At 44.2% G+C, this 23,795-nt stretch overlaps 1 protein-coding gene across 3 annotated transcripts in view; it reads left to right on the plus strand.

The window, feature by feature from the left end:
- LOC121572212 (hippocalcin-like protein 4) overlaps window positions 1–23,795 on the plus strand; it is a 45,415-nt gene that overhangs the window by 10,174 nt on the left and 11,446 nt on the right. Inside the window, exon 1 of one of the 3 annotated variants that reach the window (XM_041884148.1) lies at window positions 17,537–17,767. The exons of 1 other annotated variant lie outside the window; for it this stretch is intronic. In XM_041884148.1, coding sequence (XP_041740082.1) covers window positions 17,715–17,767 — 53 coding nt within the window. In that variant the 5' untranslated portion in view covers window positions 17,537–17,714. Of the gene's footprint in view, window positions 1–17,536; window positions 17,826–23,795 lie in introns of those variants that run through there. One more of the 3 variants, XM_041884150.2, reaches the window with a different exon arrangement.

Here is a 23,795-nt window from a genome sequence, read left to right on the forward strand (position 1 = left end):
AGAGGTGACGCTTGGCATTCAGGCCCGAAGAGTACAATTTTGGTTTCAACAGACCAGAGAATCTTGTTTCTCATGGTCTGAGAGTCCTTTAGGTGCCTTTTGTAGCGGGCTGTCATGTGCAATTTACTGAGGAGTGGCTTCTGTCTGGCCACTTTACCACAAAGGCCTGATTGGTGGAGTGCTGCAGAGATGGTTGTCCTTCTGGATGGTTCTCCCATCTCCACAGAGGAACTCTGGAGCTCTGTCAGCGTGACCATTGGGTTCTTGGTCACCTTCCTAACCATGGTCCTTCTCCCCCGATTGATCAGTTTGGCCAGGCAGCCAGCTCTAGGAAGAGACTTGGTGGTTCCAAACTACTTCCATTTAAGAATGATGGAGGCCAATGTGTTCTTGGGGACTTGAAATGCAGCAGCAATTTTTTGGTACCCTTCCCCAGATCTGTGCCTCGACACAATCCTATCTCGGAGCTCTACAGACAATTCCTTTGACCTCAAGGCTTGGATTTTGCTCTGACATGCACTGTCAACTGTGGGACCTTATATAGACGTGTGTGCCTTTCCAAATCATGTCCAATCAATTGAATTTACCACAGGTGGACTCCAATAAATGTGTAGAAACATCTCAAGGGTGATAAATGGAAAAAGGATGCACCTGACCCCAACTTCGAGTCTCATAGCAAAGGGTCTGAATACTTATGTAAATAATGTATTTCTGTTTTTTATTCGTAAAAAATCTGCAAAAATGTATAAAAACCTGTTTTCGCTATAGTTAACTAGGGGAGCTGATGTTCATAAGGCAGTGATATAGTGTATGGTGCATTTCAGGCAAGTCTAGCTCCGATAACGGGTTGTTAGCATGACTGTTTTACCGTGTGTGTGTGTTCATGCATGCGTGTATGTGTGTATGAATGTGTGTGTTTGTGAAGAACAGTTGCTACCCAAAGGGTTTCTGTATGCTTCAGGCTAATGTCTGTCCCCTGTTGTCCCATGAACTGGCAGAGGCCGTAACCCAGATGTCTCCCGGGGTTCTCTCTCTCGCTCTCTGTCTCTGTCTCTCTCTCTCGCTCTCTTTCTCCAGTCTCTCTCTCTCGCTCTCTTTCTCCAGTCTCTCTCTCTCTCTCTCTCTCTCTCTCTCTCTCTCTCTCTCTCTCTCTCTCTCTCTCTCTCTCTCTCTCTCTCTCTCTCTCTCTCTCTCTCTCTCTCTCTTTCTCCAGTCTCTCTCTCTCTCTTTCTCCAGTCTCTCTCTCTCTCTCTCTCTCTCTCTCTCTCTCTCTCTCTCTCTCTCTCTCTCTCTCTCTCTCTCTCTCTCTTTCTCCAGTGTCTCTCTCTCTCTCTCTCTCGCTCTCTTTCTCCAGTCTCTCTCTCTCTCTCTCTCTCTCTCTCTCTCTTCTCTCTCTCTCTCTCTCTTTCCAGTCTCTCTCTCTCTCTCTCTCTCTCTCTCTCTCAGTCTCTCTCTCGCTCCTCTCTTTCTCCAGTCTCTCGCTCTCTTTCTCCAGTCTCTCTCTCTCTCTCTCTCTCTCTCTCTCTCTCTCTCTCTCTCTCTCTCTCTCTCTCTCTCTCTGTCTCTCTCTCTGTCTCTCTCTCTGTCTCTGTCTCTCTCTCGCTTTCTTTCTCCAGTGTCTCTCTCTCTCTCTCTCTCTCTCTCTCGCTCTCTTTCTCCAGTCTCTCGCTCTCTTTCTCCACTCTCTCTCTCTCTCTCTCTCTCTCTCTCTCTCTCTCTCTCTCTGTCTCTCTCTCTGTCTCTGTCTCTCTCTCGCTTTCTTTCTCCAGTGTCTCTCTTTCTCTCTCTTTTCTCTCTGAAGTAAACTCTTTCTAAACAGATAAATCGTTTTTAACTAGGCTATAACATTGTTTTGCAAATGGCTGTAATTACAGGGCACCTCTGAAACACTATCCGGCGAATTAGAGGACACAAACGCTGTGTCCCAAACGGGACCCTATTCCCTGTATAGTGCACTACTCTGGTCAAAAGTAGTGCTCTATATAGGGAATAGGGTGCCATTTGGGACACAGTCAAAAATTAATCATAATTAAAATCATAAATAATATGAAACAATTGTATGGTAAAACCTGGAATTAATCATGTTGGGAGATGTAAGAGCTAAATGTTAGCCACGCTTAGCTACCGTAGAGAGACCTGGGTAGTCATACCTCAGACAGAGACACAGACACACACACACACACGCACCCTCCCTGCTCTGTCCGTCCCTTGTGTATATCCCCAGGCTCTACATGCAGGGTGATCTTAAATTAGATTGTTTGAAACGTCGCTGAGGTGGGCTCCGTTTCTATAGCGATACATCCTTCCTCCCCTCTGTCTGTCTGTCTCTCTCTGAAAGAGGAGGAGGAGGAGGAGGAGGAGGAGGAGGAAGAAGAAGAAACACTTACATCAGCCTGGTGGGGGGGGAGAACAATATTAAGAAATGCTATAGATGGAAAAACATTTTAAAGTAATAATACAGTTCTAACCTTGGCAGTAGAAATCCTGAACAGTATACAATGGCAAATGGTTTGATGAAGAATTCAAAAACTTAAGAAAGAAGTTGAGAAACCTATCCAACCCAAAACATTGAGACCCATACAACCTTAGTCTACGCCATCACTAAAACAATACAGAAATAAACTACGGAAAAATAAGTAACAGCACGTCAGAAATCAGCACAATGTAATTGAAGAATCCATAGAATCTAACCATTCTGGGAAAATTGGAACACACTAAACAAACAACAACACTAAACGGAGATGAATGGGTAAACCACTTCTCCAATATTTTTGGCTCTATAACAAAGAACAAACAGGAAAAATATATACATGATCAATTACAAATCTTAGAATCAGCTATTAAAGACTACCAGAACCCACTGGATTCTCCATTTTACAGTGCATTCGGAAAGTATTCAGACCCCTTGACTTTTTCCACATTTTCTTACGTTACAGTGTTATTCTAAAATGGTTAAATATATATTTTCTCTCATCAATCTACACACAATACCCCATAATAACAAAGCGAAAACATGTTTTTATATATTTTTGCAAATAAATAATAAAATAAAATACCTTATTTACAGAAATACATTATTTACATAAGTATTCATACGCTTTGCTGTGAGACTCGAAATTGAGCTCAGGTGCATCCTGTTTCCATTTATCATCCTTGAGATCTTTCTACAACTTCATTTGAGTCCACCTGTGGTAAATACAATTGATTGGACATGATTTGGAAAGGCACACACCTGTCTATATAAGGTCCCACAGTTAACAGCGCATGTCAGAGCAGAAATCAAGCCATTAGGTCGAAGGAATTGTCTGTAGAGCTCCGAGATAGGATTGTGTCGAGGCACAGATCTGGGGAAGGGTACCAAATATTTCTGCAGCATTGAAGGTCCCCAAGAACACAGTTGCCTCCATCATTCTTAAATGGAAGAAGTTTGGAATCACCAAGACGCTTCCTAGAGATGGCATCCCGGCCAAACTGATCAATCGGGGGAGAAGGGCCTTGGTCAGTGAGGTGACCAAGAACTCGATGGTCACTCTGACAGAGCTCTAGAGTTCCTCTGTGGAGGTTGGAGAACCTACCAGAAGGACAACCACCTCTGCTGCACTCCACCAATCAGGCCTTTATGGTAAAGTGGCCAGATGGATGCCACTCCTCAGTAAAAGGTACATGACAGCCTGCTTGAAGTTTGCCAAAAGGCACCTAAAGACTCTCAGACCATGAGAAACAAGATTCTCTGGTCTGATGAAACCAAAATTGAACTCTTTGGCCTGAATGCCAAACGTCACGTCTGGAGGAAACCTGGCATCGTCACTACGGTGAAGCATGGTGGTGGCAGCATCATGCTGTGGGGATGTTTTTCAGCGGCAGGGACTGGGAGACTTGTCAGGATCGAGGGAAGATGAACGGAGCAAAGTACATAGATCCTTGATGAAAACCTGCTCCAGAGCGCTCAGGACCCCATACAGGGGTTAAGGTTCACCTTCCAACAGGACAACGACCCTAAGCACACAGCCAAGACAACGCAGGAGTGCCTTTGGGACAAGTCTCTGAATGTCCTTGAGTGGCCCAGCCAGAGCCCGGACTTGAACCCAATCGAACATCTCTGGAGAGACCTGAAAATAGCTGTGCAGCGATGCTCCCCATACAACCTGACAGAGCTTGAGAGGATCTGCAGAGAAGAATGGGAGAAACTCTCCATATACAGGTGTGCCAAGCTTGTAGTGTCATACCAAGAAGACTTGAGGCTGTAATTGCTGCCAAAGGTGCTTCAACAAAGTACTGAGTAAATGGTCTGAATGCTTACGTAAATTTAATATTTCAAAAAATATATAAACACCACCGGTCAAAAGTTTTAGAACACCTACTCATTCAAGGGTTTTTATTTATTTTCACTATTTTCTACATAGTGAAGACATCAAAACTATGAAATAACACATATGAAATCATGTGGTAACTCTTCAAATAGCCACCCTTTGCCTTGATGACAGCTTTGCACACTCTTGGCAATCTCTCAATCTGGAATGCTTTTCCAACAGTCTTGAAGGAGTTCCCACATATGCTGAGCACTTGTTGGCTGCTTTTCCTTCACTCTGCAGTCCGACTCATCCCAAACCATCTCAATTTGGTTGAGGTCAGGGGATTGTGGAGTCCAGGTCATCTGATGCAGCACTCCATCACTCTCCTTCTTGGTAAAATAGCCCTTACACAGCCTTGAGGTGTGTTGGGTCATTGTCCTGTTAAAAAACAAATGATAGTCCCACTAAGCCCAAACCAGATGGGATGGCGTATCGCTGCAGAATGCTGTGGTAGCCATGCTGGTTAAGTGTGCCTTGAATTCTAAATAAATCACAGACAGTGTCACCAGCAAAGCACCCCCACACCATAACACCTCCTCCTCCATGCTTTACGGTGGGAACTACACATGAGGAGATCATCCGTTCACCCACACCGCGTTTCACAAAGACACGGCAGTTGGAACCAAAAATCTCCAATTTGGACTCCGGACCAAAGGACAAATCTCCACCCATCTAATGTCCATTGCTCGTGTTTCTTGCCCCAAGCAAGTGTCTTCTTATTATTGGTGTCCTTTAGTTGTGGTTTCTTTGCAGCAATTTGACCATGAAGGCCTGATTCACATGGTCTCCTCTGAACAGCTGATGTTGAGATGTGTCTGTTACTTGAACTCTGTGAAGCATTTATTTGGGCTGCAATTTCTGAGGCTGGTAACTCTAATTAACATATCCTCTGCAGCATATCCTCTGCATTATCCTTAACAACAGACTTGTACATTTCCTCAGTGAAAACAATGTACTGAGCAAATGTCAAATTGGCTTTTTACCAAATTACCATACGACAGACCACGTATTCACCCTGCACACCCTAATTGACAAACAAACAAACAAACCAAAACAAACGCAAAGTCTTCTTATGCTTTGTTGATTTCAAAAAAGCTTTTGGCTCAATTTGGCAGGAGGGTCTGCTATACAAATTGATGAGAAGCTGTTTTGGGGGGAAAATGTACAACATTATAAAATCCATGCACACAAACAACAAGTGTGCAGTTAAAATTGGCTAAAAAAACACATACATTTCTTTCCACAGGGCTGTGGGGTGAGACAGGGATGCAGCTTGAGCCCCACCCTCTTCAACATACAGTTGAAGTCGGAAGTTTACATACACTTAGGTTGGAGTCATTAAAACTTGTTGTTCAACCACTCCACACATTTCTTGTTAACAAACTATAGTTATGGCAAGTTGGTTAGGACATCTACTTTGTTTATGACACAAGTAATGTTTCCAACAATTGTTTACAGACAGATTATTTCACTTATAATTTACTGTATCACAATTCCCGTGGGTCAGAAGTTTACATACACTAAGTTGACTGTGTCTTTAAACAGCTTGGAAAATTCCAGAAAATTATGTAATGGCTTCAGAAGCTTCTGACAGGCTAATTGACATCATTTGAGTAAATTGGAGGTGTACCTGTGGATGTATTTCAAGGCCTACCTTCAACTCTGTGCCTCTTTGCTTGACTTCATGGGAAAATCATGACCTCAACAAGTCTGGTTAATCCTTGGGAGCAATTTCCAAACGCCTGAAGGTACCACGTTCACGTCTGTACAAACAATAGTACCTAAGTATAAACACCATGGGACCACACAGCCGTCATACCGCTCAGAAAGGAGACGCATTCTGTCTCCTAGAGATGAACGTACTTTTGTGCGAAAAGTGCAAATCAATCCCAGAACAACAGCAAAGGACCTTGTGAAGATGCTGGAGGAAACAGGCACAAAAGTATCTATATCCTCAGTAAAACGAGTCCTACATCGACATAACCTGAAAGGCCGCTCAGCAAGGAAGAAGCCACTGCTCCAAAACCGCCATAAAAAAGCCAGACTATGGTTTGCAACTGCACATGGGGACAAAGATCGTACTTTTTGGAGAAATGTCCTCTGGTCTGATGAAACAAAAATAGAACTGTTTTGCCATAATGACCATCGTTATGTTTGGAGGAAAAAGGGGGTACTTCCAAGCCGAAGAACACCATCCCAATCATGAAGCACAGGGGTGGCAGCATCATGCTGTGGGGGTGCTTTGCTGCAGGAGGGACTGGTGCACTTCACAAAATAGATGGCATCATGAGGAAGGAAAATTATGTGGATACAGTATATTGAAGCAACATCTCAAGACATCTGTCAGGATGATAAAGCTTGGTTGCAAATGGGTCTTCCAAATGGACAATGATCCCAAGCATACTTCCAAAGTTGTGGCAAAATGGCTTAAGGACAACAAAGTCAAGGTATTGGAGTGGCCATCACAAAGCCCTGACCTCAATCCTATAGAAAATGTGTGGGCAGACTGAAAAAGCGTGTGCGAGCAAGGAGGCCTACAAACCTGACTCAGTTACACCATCTCTGTCAGGAGGAATGGGCCAAAATTCACCCAACTTATTGTGGGAAGCTTGTGTAAGGCTACCCGAAACGTTTTACCCAAGTTAAACAATTTTAAAGGCAATGCTACCAAATACTAATTGAGTGTATGTAAACTTCTGACCCACTGGGAATGTGATGAAAGAAATAAAAGCTGAAATAAATCATTCTCTCTACTATTATTCTGACATTTCACATTCTTAAAATAAAGTGATGATCCAAACTGACCGAAGACAGGGAATTATTACTAGGATTAAATGTCAGGAATTGTAAAAAAAAAAAAAAAAAAAAGGATTTTAAATGTATTTGGCTAAGGTGTATGTAAACTTCCGACTTCAACTGTATATATCAACAAATTGGCGAGGGCACTAGAACAGTCTGCAGCACCCGGCCTCACCCTACTAGAATCTGAGGTCAAATGTCTACTGTTTGCTGATGATCTGGTGCTTCTCTCCCCAACCAAGGAGGGCCTACAGCAGCACCTAGATCTTCTGCACAGATTCTGTCAGACCTGGGCCCTGACAGTAAATCTCAGTAAGACAAAGAAAATGGTGTTCCAAAAAAGGTCCAGTTGCCAGGACCACAAATACAAATTCCATCTAGACACCGTTGCCCTAGAGCACACAAAAAACTATACCTACCTCGGCCTAAACATCAGCCTTCTACGCAATCAAAAGGAACATAAAATTCGACATCCCAATTTAGGATCTGGCTAAAGATACTTGAATCAGTTATAGAACCCATTGCCCTTTATGGTTCTGAGGTCTGGGGTCCGCTCACCAACCAAGAATTCACAAAATGGGACAAATACTAAAATAAGACTCTGCATGCAGAATTCTGCAAAAACATCCTCCGTATGCAACGTAAAACACCAAATAAAGCATGCAGAGCAGAATTAGGCCGATACACGTTAATTATCCAAATGTTAACCTCTTAAGGATCTGACCCTTTTTTCAATAAATATAATAAAATATTATAATCAATTATTTCAAATCAAATCAAATTGTATTTGCCACATGCGCCAAATACAACAGGTGTAGACCTTACAGTGAAATGCTTACTTACAAGCCCTTAACCAACAATGCAGTTTTAAGAAATATATTTGTATGAACATAGACGTGAAATGGAACTGTTAAATGATATGCCATGGATTCTCTACGGCCTTCTCTCTGGTCACTGCATGATCAACTCTCAGAGTGGGGACCGACAGCCCATCTCAGTATGTAAACCTATCATCTCACCATGGTAACCTTTTTTATTTATTGTGACAGATGGACCTACATTTGCTGCAGCATAGCCTGTGCTACAGTAATATATAAAGACCGAATTTACCCAATCTCCATCTGGCTTTCGCGGGTCACCTTATATTTTATTTTATTAATATTGCAGCTGAAGAGTTTTAAAATACCTTATCACTCATGACTTATCATCTTATCATGGTCACTTTGTTTCTTGTGACAGGTAGACCTACATTTGCTGCAGCATAGTCTATACTACAGTAATATAATGACTGAATGTGCGTCTAATTTACCCATCTCCATCCGGCTTTCGGGCATCACATTCTAATTTTATTGAAACATTTTTATGTATTTATTGCAGCTGCAGAGTTTTAAAATACCTTATCACTCGAATATCGTTGCTTTAAATCAGGGCATGAGCGAGCACTCTCTCACAGTCTTTCTTTCTCTCCATCAACTCCATTCAAATTGCATCCAAAATAGATAATCCGGTTCTAGAATGATATATAGGCCTATATATAGATGTCCTAGCTTACCTCTTTCAGGTAATAAATTCAATGCAGTATTAGCCTTATATTGAGCTAATTAATGATGGGTTATGCATAGTAAGCTTCTAACTTATAGCCTCTGTCTCTTGCGCAATACGCACGCACCTGTGCTCCGCTGGCCTCTCTCCTTAAAAAACACTCCTTAGATCTTGGAGTCCCATGCAGGAAAAGCTAGACTAGCATAGCTTGCTGGACATTTTCGTTTTTTTTTGCATTTCTTATACCAATAGACTGTTGGAAGAGGGACTCAAGCTCTTGAGAATAGAACTCACGGGTAGTTTGAAAGAAGAGTGAACGCGCGATGGCGGTGGCCTATAGCAGTTATTTATTCAGACCCGTAACCATTCAATCTTCGTGAAGTTAAGTGAATAATTTCTGCATCTAATTCTAGTCCTATATTATTCAAGAATGTCATTAGAATAATGAAGATAAGGACAACAAAACGTATTTCATTTAACTGTTGAAAGTGAGAAAGGAATGAAGCAACACTAGAGAGAGAAGGAGGAGGTAGGCTAATAACATTATATATTATGAAAAATGTCAATCAAATACGCTAGCCTATACTTGTAACTTTGTAGGCCTCATGTGCTGCACCAGAATCGCATGTTCTCTCCCTGCTTTATCATGGTTTGAACGATGTGTGTAATTCCAGTCCATACTGTATAATACAATACAGTACAGTAATACAGTTCACACTAAAAATGATTAGCCTACTGGAGCTAGTTTCATTTATTTACCCAAGAGAGCATATAGCTAGCTACATCTATGGGCGTTATATAGCTAGCTACATCTATGGGCTTTATATAGCTAGCTACATCTATGGGCTTTATATAGCTAGCTACATCTATGGGCTTTATATAGCTAGCTACATCTATGGGCTTTATATAGCTACCTACATCTATGGGCTTTTATAGCTAGCTACATCTATGGGCTTTATATAGCTAGCTACATCTATGGGCTTTTATATAGCTAGCTACATCTATGGGCTTTATATAGCTAGCTACATCTATGGGCTTTATATAGCTAGCTACATCTATGGGGTTTATATAGCTAGCTACATATATGGGCTTTATATAGCTAGCTACATCTATGGGCTTTATATAGCTAGCTACATCTATGGGCTTTATATAGCTAGCTACATCTATGGGCTTTATATAGCCAGCTACATCTATGGGCTTTATATAGCTAGCTACATCTATGGGCTTTATATAGCTACCTACATCTATGGGCTTTATATAGCTAGCTACATCTATGGGCTTTATATAGCTAGCTAGATCTATGGGCTTTTATATAGCTAGCTACATCTATGGGCTTTATATAGCCAGCTACATCTATGGGCTTTATATAGCTAGCTACATCTATGGGCTTTATATAGCTAGCTACATCTATGGGCTTTATATAGCTAGCTACATCTATGGGCTTTTATGTTTTTCTGTTGTGAGTAATGTATCCTACGTATTGGAAAACGGCACAATAATTTGTGCTTTTTTGTGCTTGTGCTTATTAAATGTCTTTAATGGAGGGTTCATAAAATATATTTTATCAGGCTCAGGTTGCATCAGGCTTGAATTTTAGATCAAAGCTCTAATCAAATCCAGACATAGGCCCGGGAAATACCGGGTTACCCAGGAGAAAATATATTTTTTTCTCGGGATGGAATATTGTTAAAAACCGGAAAATATTCAACCCTATCAGTGACTGACATAACAACAGAAAAAGTGCTGATGCACAACCAAACTTCGAACTTGCACCTTTTAAAGCAAGTTTTCTGCAGTTCTACACATTTTGCCAGGGGCAGAGAGAAAATGTTGCAATTTTATAACATATTTCATATACAGTGAGCTCCATAATTCATTGGACAGTGACCATTTTTTTGTTATTTTGGTTCTGTACTCTAGCACTTTGAGTTTGAAAAGGATACAATGACAATGAGGGTGAAGTGCAGACTGTCAGCTTTAATTTGAGGTATCTTCATACATATCGGATGAACCGTTTACGAATTATAGAAGCTTTTTGTACATGGTCCCCCCATTTTTCGGGCATCAAAATCATTGGACAGTTTAACATAATGTAGAATAAAGTAATCATTGTTAATATTTGGTCGCATATCCTTTGCATGCAATGACTGCTTGAAGTCTGCGATGCATCGCCATCACCAGACGCTGGGTATCTTCCCTGGTGATGCTCTGCCAGGCCTGTCTGCAGCCATCTTCAGTTCCTGCTTGTTTGGGGACTTATTGCCTTAAGTCTCCTCTTCAGCATGTAAAATGCATGTTCAATTGGATTCAGATCTGGTGATTGACTCGGCCAGTCAAGGTTTTTCCACTTTTTGGCCATCAAAAACCCCTTTGTTGCTCTAGCAGTATGTTTAGGGTCATTGTCTTGTTGCGTGATTAAGTGCCGTCCAATGAGTTTGGAGGCATTTGGTTTTATCTGAGCAGATAAAATATTTCTATAGACTTCAGAATTCATTGTTCTACTTCTGTCTGCAGTCACATCATCGATGAAGACAAGTGAGCCTGTTCCCACTGGCAGCCATACAGGCCCAAGCCATAACACCCCTCCACCATGTTTCATGGATGAGGTGGTATGCTTTGGATCATGGGCATTTCTTTTTTTCTCCACACTTTTGTCTTTCCATCACTCTGAGTACATGTTAATCTTTGTCTCATCTGTCCACAATATTTTTTTCCAGAACTCTTGGGGTTCTTTTAGGTGCTTTTAGCAAACTGTAATCTTGCCTTTCTGTTCTTCAGGCTTATCAGTGGTTTGCATCTTGTAGTGTCCCTCTGTAGTCCTGCTGGTGTAGTCTTCTGCGTATGGTAGACTTTGACACATCTACACCTGCATCCAGGAGAGTGGTTTTTGATCTGTTGGGCTGTTATCAGGGGTTTTTTTCTTCACCATAGAGTATTCTCCGGTCATCCACTGCAGTAGTCTTCCTCTGTCTACCGGGTCTTTTGACATAATTTAGTTCACCGGTTGTTTTTCTTGTTAATGATGAACAAAACTGTTGACTTGGGCATGGCCAAGGTTTTGCAATGTTCCTGAATGATTGATTTTCATTTCTGAGCCTTATGACGGCCAACTTCATTTGCATCGACACTGCTGTCTTCCTCATGTTGTCACACCCAATAACAACCTCCAAAGGCAATAGCAACGTCTAGAATCATTACTATTCATCAACAGCTCTCCTGCATTCACTAACGACACAAATGAATACACCTGCCTAACGACACACATCTGTGAAGCCAATTTAACAAATACTTGTAGTACCTTAAAATGGGGGACCATGTACAAAAAGGTGCTGTCATTTCTAAACGGTTCATCCGATATGTATGAAAATACCCTCAAATTAAAGCTGACAGTCTGCACTTCACGCTCATTGTCATTGTATCCTTTCAAACTCAAAGTGCTAGAGTACAGAACCAAAATAACAAAACAATGGTCACTGTCCAATGAATTATGGAGCTCACTGTAATTCCACTCATTTTGCCATGGGGGTGCAGAGACATTTTTTCAGTTTTAAAGCAAATGTCCTGCAGTTCTACACATTCTGCCATGACTTACGCCATGTTAATGAAATCTGAGTGAGAGTGAATAACAATAATCAATGGGGTCGGTATTCAGCCATGATTACTACAGGTTTAGATAGCTGGCTAGACTATGGCCTGGAGCTCTAAGCGACTGATTATGTCGCTTATTTACAAATTTTAGTCATTTAGCAGACGCTCTTATCCAGAGCGACTTACAGTTGGTGAGTGCATACATTTTTTTTTTTTGTTCATACTGGCCCCCCCGTGGGAATCGAACCCCCAACCCTGGCGTTGCAAACGCCATGCTCTACCAACTGAGCTACACGGCCTGTAACCGGCCCCTATCCCCCTTCTTCAGCAGTAGTGACATCACTGTCCTCTAGCAGCTTACTGGCGGTACAGAGTGGGACTCCTGAAAGACCTGTGAGAGGTCCCTCCCCAATACGCCCCAGAAACGTTTAGAAAACTCAGCTGTCAGTCCATCGAGCTGCTGCACAGCCGCTGTAAGTTCCCAGAAAGGAAATATCCCCCTCCAGCCCAGCACTCTGCTCAGGCCCCATCTTAGGCAGCTCCTTTAGAATCTCCTGTGCACACTGTGAAACAGTGTTGTCACCTTATCCTAGCTGTCCCATGGAATAGTAGACCTTATCCTAGCTGTCCCATGGAATAGTAGACCTTATCCTAGCTGTCCCATGGAATAGTAGACCTTATCCTATCTGTCCCATGGAATAGTAGACCTTATCCTAGCTGTCCCATGGAATAGTAGACCTTATCCTATCTGTCCCATGGAATAGTAGACCTTATCCTATCTGTCCCATGGAATAGTAGACCTTATCCTAGCTGTCCCATGGAATAGTGAACCTTATCCTATCTGTCCCATGGAATAGTAGACCTTATCCTATCTGTCCCATGGAATAGTAGACCTTATCCTATCTGTCCCATGGAATAGTAGACCTTATCCTATCTGTCCCATGGAATAGTAGACCTTATCCTATCTGTCCCATGGAATAGTAGACCTTATCCTATCTGTCCCATGGAATAGTAGACCTTATCTGTCCCATGGAATAGTAGACCTTATCCTATCTGTCCCATGGAATAGTAGACCTTATCCTATCTGTCCCATGGAATAGTAGACCTTATCCTATCTGTCCCATGGAATAGTAGACCTTATCCTATCTGTCCCATGGAATAGTAGACCTTATCCTATCTGTCCCATGGAATAGTAGACCTTATCCTAGCTGTCCCATGGAATAGTAGACCTTATCTTATCTGTCCCATGGAATAGTAGACCTTATCCTATCTGTCCCATGGGCAGAGTCCTGCTGTCTAAACAGCCTTGTGTTTTCCCCACCTCCCACCATTGTCTTAGGTTCTCAAACTCCGCTTCCCCCCGTCTTATTGCACCAGGTCCTGTCTAAGCTGCTTCCCCCCGTCTTATTGCACCAGGTCCTGTCTAAGCTGCTTCCCCGTCTTATTGCACCAGGTCCTGTCTAAGCTGCTTCCCCGTCTTATTGCACCAGGTCCTGTCTAAGCTGCTTCCCCCGTCTTATTGCACCAGGGCCTGTCTAAGCTGCTTCCCCCCGTCTTATTGCACCAGGTCCTATCTAAGCTGCTTCCCCCCGTCTTATTGCACCAGGTCCTGTCTAAGCTTCTCAAAAACCTGCACCCGGTCAGCCCCCCTACTGGGACCATAGACATTAACAAACAGAAAAGGAAAAACCCCTATTTCTGCCTGAACCACTGACACCCGCCCCTTCTCCACCTCTGAGGTAGATATGACGTTAAGATCTAGGCCTGATGAGAACAGAACTAGATATGACGTTAAGATCTAGGCCTGATGAGAACAGAACTGCTACTCCTGCACTTACATTTGATCCATAATTAAGGAAGTACTGCCCCTCCCACTCCCCACACCCCACACGGCCTCATTACCACTATCACTGTGGGTCTCCTGTAAGAACACCACATTTTAAAGTGTATGCCTACTAAACTCATACACTACAGCTCTCCTATTGCTGTCTCTTCCCCCTTTATGTTGAAAGAGCTCACTCTTAAAGCCTCTATTAAAAGGTATGAAAATGAAAGCAAGAAAACCAACGGAAATAAATCCCCCTGTGAGGCATGATCAGACCCATCAGACTCGACTGAGGATTCCTCAGTGCCCCGCTCCCTGTGCGTGCATGGCCATCTCCCCACAATCAAAACACGTCAGACTACCTTTGGTTTCATAAACCATGTAAGCTTTCCCCTCATACCTCACCTGATACCAAATGTCTAAAGTTTTTGTCAGTGAGTCTAAAAACCTGCCTTCTACAAGCGGTAACATTTTTCAACAGTGGGTTTTTACATTCAAGTAATAACTCTCATTGGGCATTGGGTGAAATCCGCATAACGTGCGAGCTACATAGAAAGAGAGGAAGAGACGAGAGGGAAAGAGAGGGAAAGGGAGGGAAAGAGAGGGAAAGGGAGGGAAAGAGAGGGAAAGGGAGGGAGGGAGGGAGGAAGGGAGGAAGGGAGGGAGAGCGTACGGTTGTTGTACTGGGTAAGGTTGTTGTTGTTGTTGTTTTGGCGTTCCCAAGTCATGGGTTATTGGTTATTGGTTCCCTAGTTCCTTAGTCATGGGTTATTGGTTCCCTAGTTCCCTAGTCATGGGTTATTGGTTCCCTAGTAACCTAGTCATGGGCTATTGGTTATTGGTTCCCTAGTCATGGGTTATTGGTTCCCTAGTTCCCTAGTCATGGGTTATTGGTTATTGGTTCCCTAGTTCCCTAGTCATGGGTTATTGGTTCCCTAGTTCCCTAGTCATGGGTTATTGGTTATTGGTTCCCTAGTTCCCTAGTCATGGGTTATCGGTTATTGGTTCCCTAGTTCCCTAGTCATGGGTTATTGGTTATTGGTTCCCTAGTTCCCTAGTCATGGGTTATTGGTTATTGGTTCCCTAGTTCCCTAGTCATGGGTTATTGGTTATTGGTTCCCTAGTTCCCTAGTCATGGGTTATTGGTTATTGGTTCCCTAGTTCCCTAGTCATGGGTTATTGGTTATTGGTTCCCTAGTTCCTAGTCATGGGTTATTGGTTATTGGTTCCCTAGTTCCCTAGTCATGGGTTATTGGTTATTGGTTCCCTAGTTCCCTAGTCATGGGTTATTGGTTATTGGTTCCCTAGTTCCCTAGTCATGGGTTATTGGTTATTGGTTCCCTAGTTCCTAGTCATGGGTTATTGGTTATTGGTTCCCCTAGTTCCCTAGTCATGGGTTATTGGTTATTGGTTCCCTAGTTCCCTAGTCATGGGTTATTGGTTATTGGTTCCCTAGTTCCCTAGTCATGGGTTATTGGTTATTGGTTCCCTAGTTCCCTAGTCATGGGTTATTGGTTATTGGTTCCCTAGTTCCCTAGTCATGGGTTATTGGTTATTGAAAGAAGAAGCACACCAGTAATCTTTATGTTTTTGTTGTTTTTCCTCCATCTTGATGTTGATGGATCTCATCTAAGTTGTTGTATCAGTCGAGGAATTATACCTAACTACACTACATGACCATGAGTATGTGGACACCTGCTCGCCGATCATCTCATTCCAACATCAAGGGCATTAATATGGAGTTGGTCCCCCCTTTGCTGCTATAACAGCCTCCACTCTTCTGGGAAGGCTTTCCACTAGATGTTGGAACATTGCTGCGGGGACTTGCTTCCATTCAGCCACAAGAACATTAGTTAGGTCGGGCACTGATGTGGAGCGATTAGACCTGGCTCGCAGTCGGCGTTCCAATTCATCCGAAAGCTGTTTGATGGGGTTGAGGTCAGGGCTCTGTGCAGGCCAGTCAAGTTGTTCCACACCGATCTCAACAAACCATTTCTGTATGGAACTCGCTTTGTGCACGAGGGGATTGTCATGCAGAAACAGGAAAGGACCTTCCCCAAACTCTTGCCACAAAGTTGGAAGCACAGAATCATCTAGAATGTCATTGTATGCTGTAGTGTTAAGATTTCCCTTCACTGGAACTAAGGGGACTAGCCAGAACAATGAAAAACAGCCCCAGACCATTATTCCTCCTCAACCAAACTTTACAGTTAGCACTATGCATAGGGTCAGGTAGGGTTCTCCTGGCATCCACCAAACCCAGATTCGTCCACCGGACTGCCAGATGGTGAAGCGTGATTCATCACTCCAGAGAACACGTTTCCACTGCTCTAGAGTCCAATGGCGGTGAGCGTTACACCACTCCAGCCGACGCTTGGCATTGAGCATGGTGATTTTAGGCTTGTGTGCGGCTGCTCGGCCATGGAAACCCATTTCATTAAGCTTCCGACAAACAGTTATTGTGCTGACGTTGCTTCCAGAGGCAGTTTGGAACGCGGTAGTGAGTGTTGCAGCCGAGGATAGATTATTTTTTACCCGCTACGCGCTTCAGCTTGTGTGCCGAGGTCAGACAATTTTTATGCGCTTCACACTTTAGCACTCGGCGGTCCCGTTCTGTGAACTTGTGTGGCCTACCACTTCGCGACTGACCTGTTGTTTCTTCTAGATGTTTCCATTTCACAATAACAGCACTTACAGTTGACCGGGGCAGCTCTAGCAGGGCAGACATTTGACCAACTGACTTGTCGGAAAGGTGGCATCCTATGACGGTGTCACGTTGAAAGTCACTGAGCTCTTCAGTAAGGCATTTCTACTGCTAATGTTTGTCTATGGAGATTGCACGGCTGTGTGCTCGACTTCATACACCTGTCAGCAACGGGTGTGGCTGAAATAGAATCCACTCATTTTAAGGGTTGTCCACATACTTTTGTATACATTGTGTATTAGCCACTGTAGGGTCAGGTAGGGTTCGCCAAACCCAGCGGTGTCCACATACTTTTGTATACACAGTGTAGCTGCCATCCGTTACATTGTCACTGTTGTTATTGTACTTGGTGGTTGGAACTCTGGGGATACTGTCTGGTTAAAGGTCTGAATGGCCTTGTTGCTGTTTGCCAGAACAACTAATCATTCGTGATCTCTTGTGACAGTGCTATCGATCTATATATGTGTCAGTCTGTCTGTCGGTCTGTATTGGACTGGTATATTGATTGATCTGTTTGCTTCCTGTGCCCACTGTAGTTTTTCCATTCTGATACTCTCTCTCTCTCTGTCTCTCTCTGTCTCTCTCTGTCTCTCTCTGTCTCTCTCTCTCTCTCTCTCTCTCTCTCTCTCTCTCTCTCTCTCTCTCTCTCCCTCTCTCCCTCTCTCCCTCTCCCTCTCTATCTCCCTCTCCCTCTCCCTCTCCCTCTCCCTCTCCCTCTCCCTCAGTGCATGGTGAGATTTTTTTGGCGTTTGAGTGTTTGGTGTGGAGGGCTCTGTCCTAACTTATTTTCTATGGTGGAGGGTTAATGCACTGTTTGTTTTAGCAGTACCCACTGTTTATTTTTTTCAAAGTTAGGGAGAAAGAGGTTCAGTTTCCTGGGATTTTGAACGGTGTGGTGTGCGCAATGGTTTCGCAGCCTAGCGCGGAGGAGACGCTGTCGTTACGGCATGGATTCAGGTGTGTTCCCGAGAATGGAATTAAGGTGGAGGAGGTTCTGCTCGCGGTCGGCGAACAGGTAGGAGCTGAATGTATACATTCCGCTTCTAGAATGAACAAAGCTGTGGTTGTGTAAATAGCAAATTTGGTGGGTAGGCTCATTGCTATTGGAATATTTGTAAGGGGTGTGTTGGTGCCAATTTCTCCTCTTTCTACCTCTTCGACTAGGGTGGTAGTTGCAGATTTGCCTCCGTTTATTATGGATGATCAAGTCAGGAAGGAGCTGAGTCGTTTTGGTAGGTTTGCTAGTGGTTTTTGTGTACTGTCAGCAGGTTTTCAGGCAGATACCGTCAAGCATGTTGTTTCGTTCCGGAGGCAAGTGTTCATGTTTCTGAATAACAATGAGCAACAGTTAAATGTGCATTTTAAAGTGAGGCACGGGGAGGGGCTCTACGCAGGGTTTGCCAGCACATATAGTCTACGGTGCTTTGAGTGTGGGGATTTGGGGCATAAGAGCTTTGCGTGCCCACATAAAGGCCATAGACAAGGTGAGGGTTCAAGCGCCAGTGGAGGAAATCGAGGTCAACGTGCAGAGGGCCATGAGACGCAGGCAACAGAGGCTGGGCCTAGTCATGCTACAGATGGTAGTGTAGCTAAGGCTGCGTTTAGTAATGCTATAGACGGTGGTGTAGATGAGGCTGGCCTAGTCATGCTATAGATGGTGGTGTAGATGAGGCTGGCCTAGTCATGCTATAGATGGTGGTGTAGATGAGGCTGGGTCTAGTCAATCTATGGATGGTGGTGTAGCTGAGACTGGGTCTAGTCAATCTATGGATGGTGGTGTAGCTGAGACTGGGCTTAGTCAGGTTATGCTAGTGGATGAGGAGAGTATAGTGGGAATGGTAAACAACTATGGGGGTGGAGGAGGGTGTCATGCGGAAGAGGAAAAAGGGGGAGAAGAAAGGAGGTGGGAGGGGAGAGGCTGGTGTGGTCAATGGCAGCAAGGAACCTTTGTGCTGTGGGGGAGGCCCCGACTAGAGAGAAAGGGCAGGTGGTCAGGATGGGAGATGGAGATGAGGAGGAGGAAGGTGAGTCTGAGGAAGATGAGGAGGCTTTCTTTTCAGACTCAATGGGTCCAGAGCTGACAGCCAGTCAGTCAGAGGGGTCAAAGTACACGGTGAGGGAACTGTCAAGGTTCCTGAAGGAGACTAAGGGGGAAAAGGTTAATCTTGAGGCTTTTATTTGCGATCCGGGAAAGTTTGTAAGATCAGTACAACATGCTATGAAAAATGAGAGGCATGGTTGTTCTCTCACCCAGGAAACGGTTTAGGTTGAGGAAGTGGGTCACAACCGTGCGTAAAGGTCTACCTTCAGACGCTGTTTAGATGAATAGTTTCTTCCTGGCACTGGGGCTGTTTGAGCTTTGCTATTGGTCTCTTTCTTTGCTGGCTTTTCTCCCACTTCTTATGGAGACTCTTTGGGTAGACTCACTTAATATTAATGGTGCCAGAGATGCGGGAAAGAGGAATGTGTTGGGTGAATATGTAAAGCAAAAAAATTGACAGGTGTTGTTTCTGCAGGAGAGGAATAGTGATGTGGTGAATGAAGTCGATTGGGGGCACTGGTGGAAAGGGGCAAGTGTGCTGAGCCATGGGACAAATGTTAGTGCAGGGGTGGCAGTCCTTTTTGTACCGGGTCTGTCTGTCAACATTTTCTCCTCAAAAGAGGTTTGTAGGGGTAGACTGCTTGTAGTAAAAGCAGAAATTAACAACAGGGGTTTTGTCTTTATAAATGTGTATCCGCCTAACACAGGGAGAGAGAGGGGGCTTCTATTTCGGTGTCTTAGACAGGAACTCTCACAGGTATCGCCTGAGGAAACGCTGGTGGTCGGCGGGGACTGGAACTGTATGATGGATTTTACGAAAGACAGAAATGGATTGGAGCCTCATTCAGGCCCAGTGGGGTGTTAAGGGACATCATTCATCAGTTTGACCTAGTGGATGTTTGGAGAACTAGACATCCCAACACAAGACAGTATACATGGGTGAAGGTCTTTGGGGCTAGGGTGAGCGCAGCCCGGCTTGATCGATTGTACATGTCTAGGAATCAGAGCAATAGGCTGTTGGGCGCTAACATTCTCCCGGTGTGTTTTTCGGATCATCACATAACCATGGCTCGGCTGTCTATTTCACCAGGGCCTCGGCAGGCATCCTATTGGAAGTTTAAGGTAAAGCTCTTACAAGATGCCACTTTTTGCTCAGGTTTCCAGACTTTTTGGGAAAGGTGGGGACAGCGAAGAGAGGAGTGTGAGTCTCTGCGTCAATGGTGGGTTGTGGGAAAAGTCCCAAATTCGGCTTTTCTGTCAACAGTACTACAGCTCTCTCATCCTCAGAGGAGAGTATTGGGGGAACTCGAGCGTAGTATTAGTGAGATGGAGGTAGAGCTGGTGGGGCAAGGCAACGTAGGCCTCCAGGCTAATTTAGCTGAACTACGTAGGGACCGAGCGGTGAACCCAAGGGTATGCATTGTCTACGGCTTTCGGATGGGCGGGTGACCTCTGTGGTGGGGGAGATGCGGGAGCGGACTGTGGAGTTTTATACTGAGTTGTATAGTGCAGAACTGTGTGATCCTTTGTGTGCTCAGGTGTTGTTTGCAGAACTCCCTAAGCTCTCTCTGGCACAGAGGGATGAAATGGACATTCCCCTGTTGTCCCGTGAACTGGCAGAGGCCCTAACCCAGATGTCCCCAAGGGTTCTCTCTCTCTCTCTCTCTCTCTCTCTCTCTCTCTCTCTCTCTCTCTCTCTCTCTCTCTCTCTCGCTCTCTCTCTCTCTCTCTCTTCGCTCTCTCTCTCTCTCTCTCTCTCTCTCTCTCTCTCTCTCTCTCTCTCTCTCTCTCTCGGCTCTCTCTCTCTCTCTCTCTCTCTCTCTCTTCTCTCTCTCTCTCTCTCTCTCTCTCTCTCTCTCTCTCTCTCTATCGCTCCTCGCTCTCGCTCTCTCTCTCAGGAACTGAAGACGTTGTTATGTCCAACTGTTAATGGCCAATCGTTAACATCCCTCACAATGATTGACAGATACACACACACACACACACACTCCCTCTCTGCATAGTGATGCATCTGCACTCCCCTGAGGAGTTAGATGTATCTGTCTGCAGCGGGACTGAATGTTGCAGATAATTGTATTTCCTGAGGAACTGAGGAGGCGAGTCACCCTGTAAGTGTTGCACTATAAACACACACACTGAGAGAGAGAGAGAGAGAGAGAAAGAGGAGAGAGAGAGAGAGAGAGAGAGAGAGAGAGAGAGAGAGAGAGAGAGAGAGAGAGAGAGAGAGAGAGAGAGCGATAGTATCAGTGTGTGTGTTTATAGTGCAACACTTACAGGGTGACTCGCCTCCTCAGTTCCTCAGGAAATACAATTATCTGCAACATTCAGTCCCGCTGCAGACAGATACATCTAACTCCTCAGGGGAGTGCAGATGCATCACTATGCAGAGAGGGAGTGTGTGTGTGTGTGTGTGTATCTGTCAATCATTGTGAGGGATGTTAACGATTGGCCATTAACAGTTGGACATAACAACGTCTTCAGTTCCTGTCGGAGGTCATCCATGTCACAGCCTCTGACCTCCTTATAGGTTGGAAGCTGTGAAAAGGAGAGTGGTAGGGAAAGAGGGAGAGGGATCAAGAATGAGGTTGGGGGACGGATGGAAAGAAGTGATCAACAAACACAAACGGAGACAAAAAGAGAAAGAGAGAGAGAGAGAGAGAGAGAGAGAGAGAGAGAGAGAGAGAGAGAGAGAGAGAGAGAGAGAGAGAGAGAGAGAGAGAGAGAGAGAGAGAGAGAGAGAGAGAGAGAGAGAGCAAATTGAGCTGGCTAAATGTTGTGGAATTCAGGGAGTTCCTATAATTCAGGGAGGTTGCTATAAAAAGGAGATTGACAGCAGGAATGAGAGAAACAGATTGTCAATTAAAAGAAGAGAGAGAGAGAGAGAGAGAGAGAGAGAGAGAAGTGAATTGAATTGAGAGAGAGAGAGAGAGAGAGAGAGAGAGAGAGAGAGTTAGAAAGAGAGAGAGACCGAGAGATCGACACAGTTAGGAAAAAGGGAAAGTGGATACCTAGTCAGTTGCACAACTGAATGCATTCAACTGAAATGTATCTTCTGCATTTAACCCATCCCCTCTGAATCAGAGAGGTGCATAACCGACATCCACGTCATCGGCACCCGGGGATCAGTTGCTGTTGGGGGTAAACTGCCTTGCTCAAAGACAGAACGGCAGATTTTTCCACCTTGCCGGCTCGAGGATTCAAACTTTAAAAGCTAGAAAGAGAGACATAGAGATCAAGACAGTTAGCAAGAGAGCGACAGAGAGATCAAGACAGTTAGAAAGAGAGAGACAGAGAGATCAAGACAGTTAGAAAGAGAGACAGAGAGATCAAGACAGTTAGAAAGAGAGAGACAGAGAGATCAAGACAGTTAGAAAAAGAGAGACCCATAGAGAGGGTGAGAGAGAGATGGAAATCTAGTGAGAGATACCCATAGAGAGGGTGAGAGAGATGGAAATCTAGTGAGAGATACCCATAGAGAGGGTGAGAGAGAGATGGAAATCTAGTGAGAGATACCCATAGAGAGGATGAGAGAGAGATGGAAATCTAGTGAGAGATACCCATAGAGAGGGTGAGAGAGAGATGGAAATCTAGTGAGAGATACCCATAGAGAGGGTGAGAGAGAGATGGAAATCTAGTGAGAGATACCCATAGAGAGGGTGAGAGAGAGATGGAAATCTAGTGAGAGATACCCATAGAGAGGGTGAGAGAGAGATGGAAATATAGTGAGAGATACCCATAGAGAGGATGAGAGAGAAATGGAAATCTAGTGAGAGATACCCAAAGAGAGGGTGAGAGAGAGATGGAAATCTAGTGAGAGATACCCATAGAGAGGGTGAGAGAGATGGAAATCTAGTGAGAGATACCCATAGAGAGGGTGAGAGAGAAATTGAAATCTAGTGAGAGATACCCATAGAGAGGGTGAGAGAGATGGACAAAAGAGAGGGATACAAATTGAGAGAAAGAGACAGAGGGACAGTTTGAATCCCCAAGCCGACTAGGTGAGAAAAAAAATGTGTCAACGTGCCCTTGCTTAAGTCACTTAAACCTAATTGTGCCTTTAAGTTGCTCTGGATAAGAGCGCCTACTAAAATGGAGAGAGCGAGAGACTCTTGGAGTAAGTGTCATGGCTATCATAATGGGGTAGTCAGTGTGGGACATGTGTACTAGGACATTCACTACAGGTACGGACTAGACTCTTGGCTGACTTTATTCACCTCAGGAGGGAAACATGGCTCTACAGGCGTTGCCACGACAACACGAGCCCCTAACGTGTTCCAATTCCAAGATGCCGCTGTTACCTGCTGTCTGCGTCCTCCCTCCACTGTGCCTGTTGTGTTGCTGAAGACACAGCACCCCCCATCAGAACACCATCAACACACATATACAGAAGCACATTCGAAGTAGAGCCAACAGCCAACATTACTACAGAGACAGTTTCTATATCCTAGATTCCCATTCTGTTTCTGGCTGTCTGTCGGTCTGTCTGTCTGCGGTAATGAATGAATGACTCACCACCGAATGGATTAGTCTTGCATGTTTTAATAAAAATGTTTTGGTGTTTTGACATCATGTCTGATCTGGTTCCACAAATTGAAATAAACAGATGGTTGCTTCCTGTTCAAATCTGACCTTTAGGAGATTATGTGGTCAAAATATTAGGCTATAATCTAATAGCATCCTTCCTTCTGCTCGTTCTAATTCCCTCGTGATGGAGACTTTACCTGCTATCTCCTGTACCTTCTGCCTTTGTCCCATCTGACATTAACCCTCAACCCTCTCTTCTTCTTCCCTGTTTTAAACTCTAAACCGGCTCTTAGCCACTGCTTCACTATGAGTCATGTGTGGAAGTGTCATGGCAGTCATAATGCTATTTATAATGGAGGGGTGGTGTGTATGTGTGTGTGTGTGTGTGTGTGTGTGTGTGTGTGTGTGTGTGTGTCATGG

The sequence above is a fragment of the Coregonus clupeaformis genome, chromosome 8 (assembly GCF_020615455.1).
Source record: "Coregonus clupeaformis isolate EN_2021a chromosome 8, ASM2061545v1, whole genome shotgun sequence".
Taxonomy (NCBI): domain Eukaryota; kingdom Metazoa; phylum Chordata; class Actinopteri; order Salmoniformes; family Salmonidae; genus Coregonus; species Coregonus clupeaformis.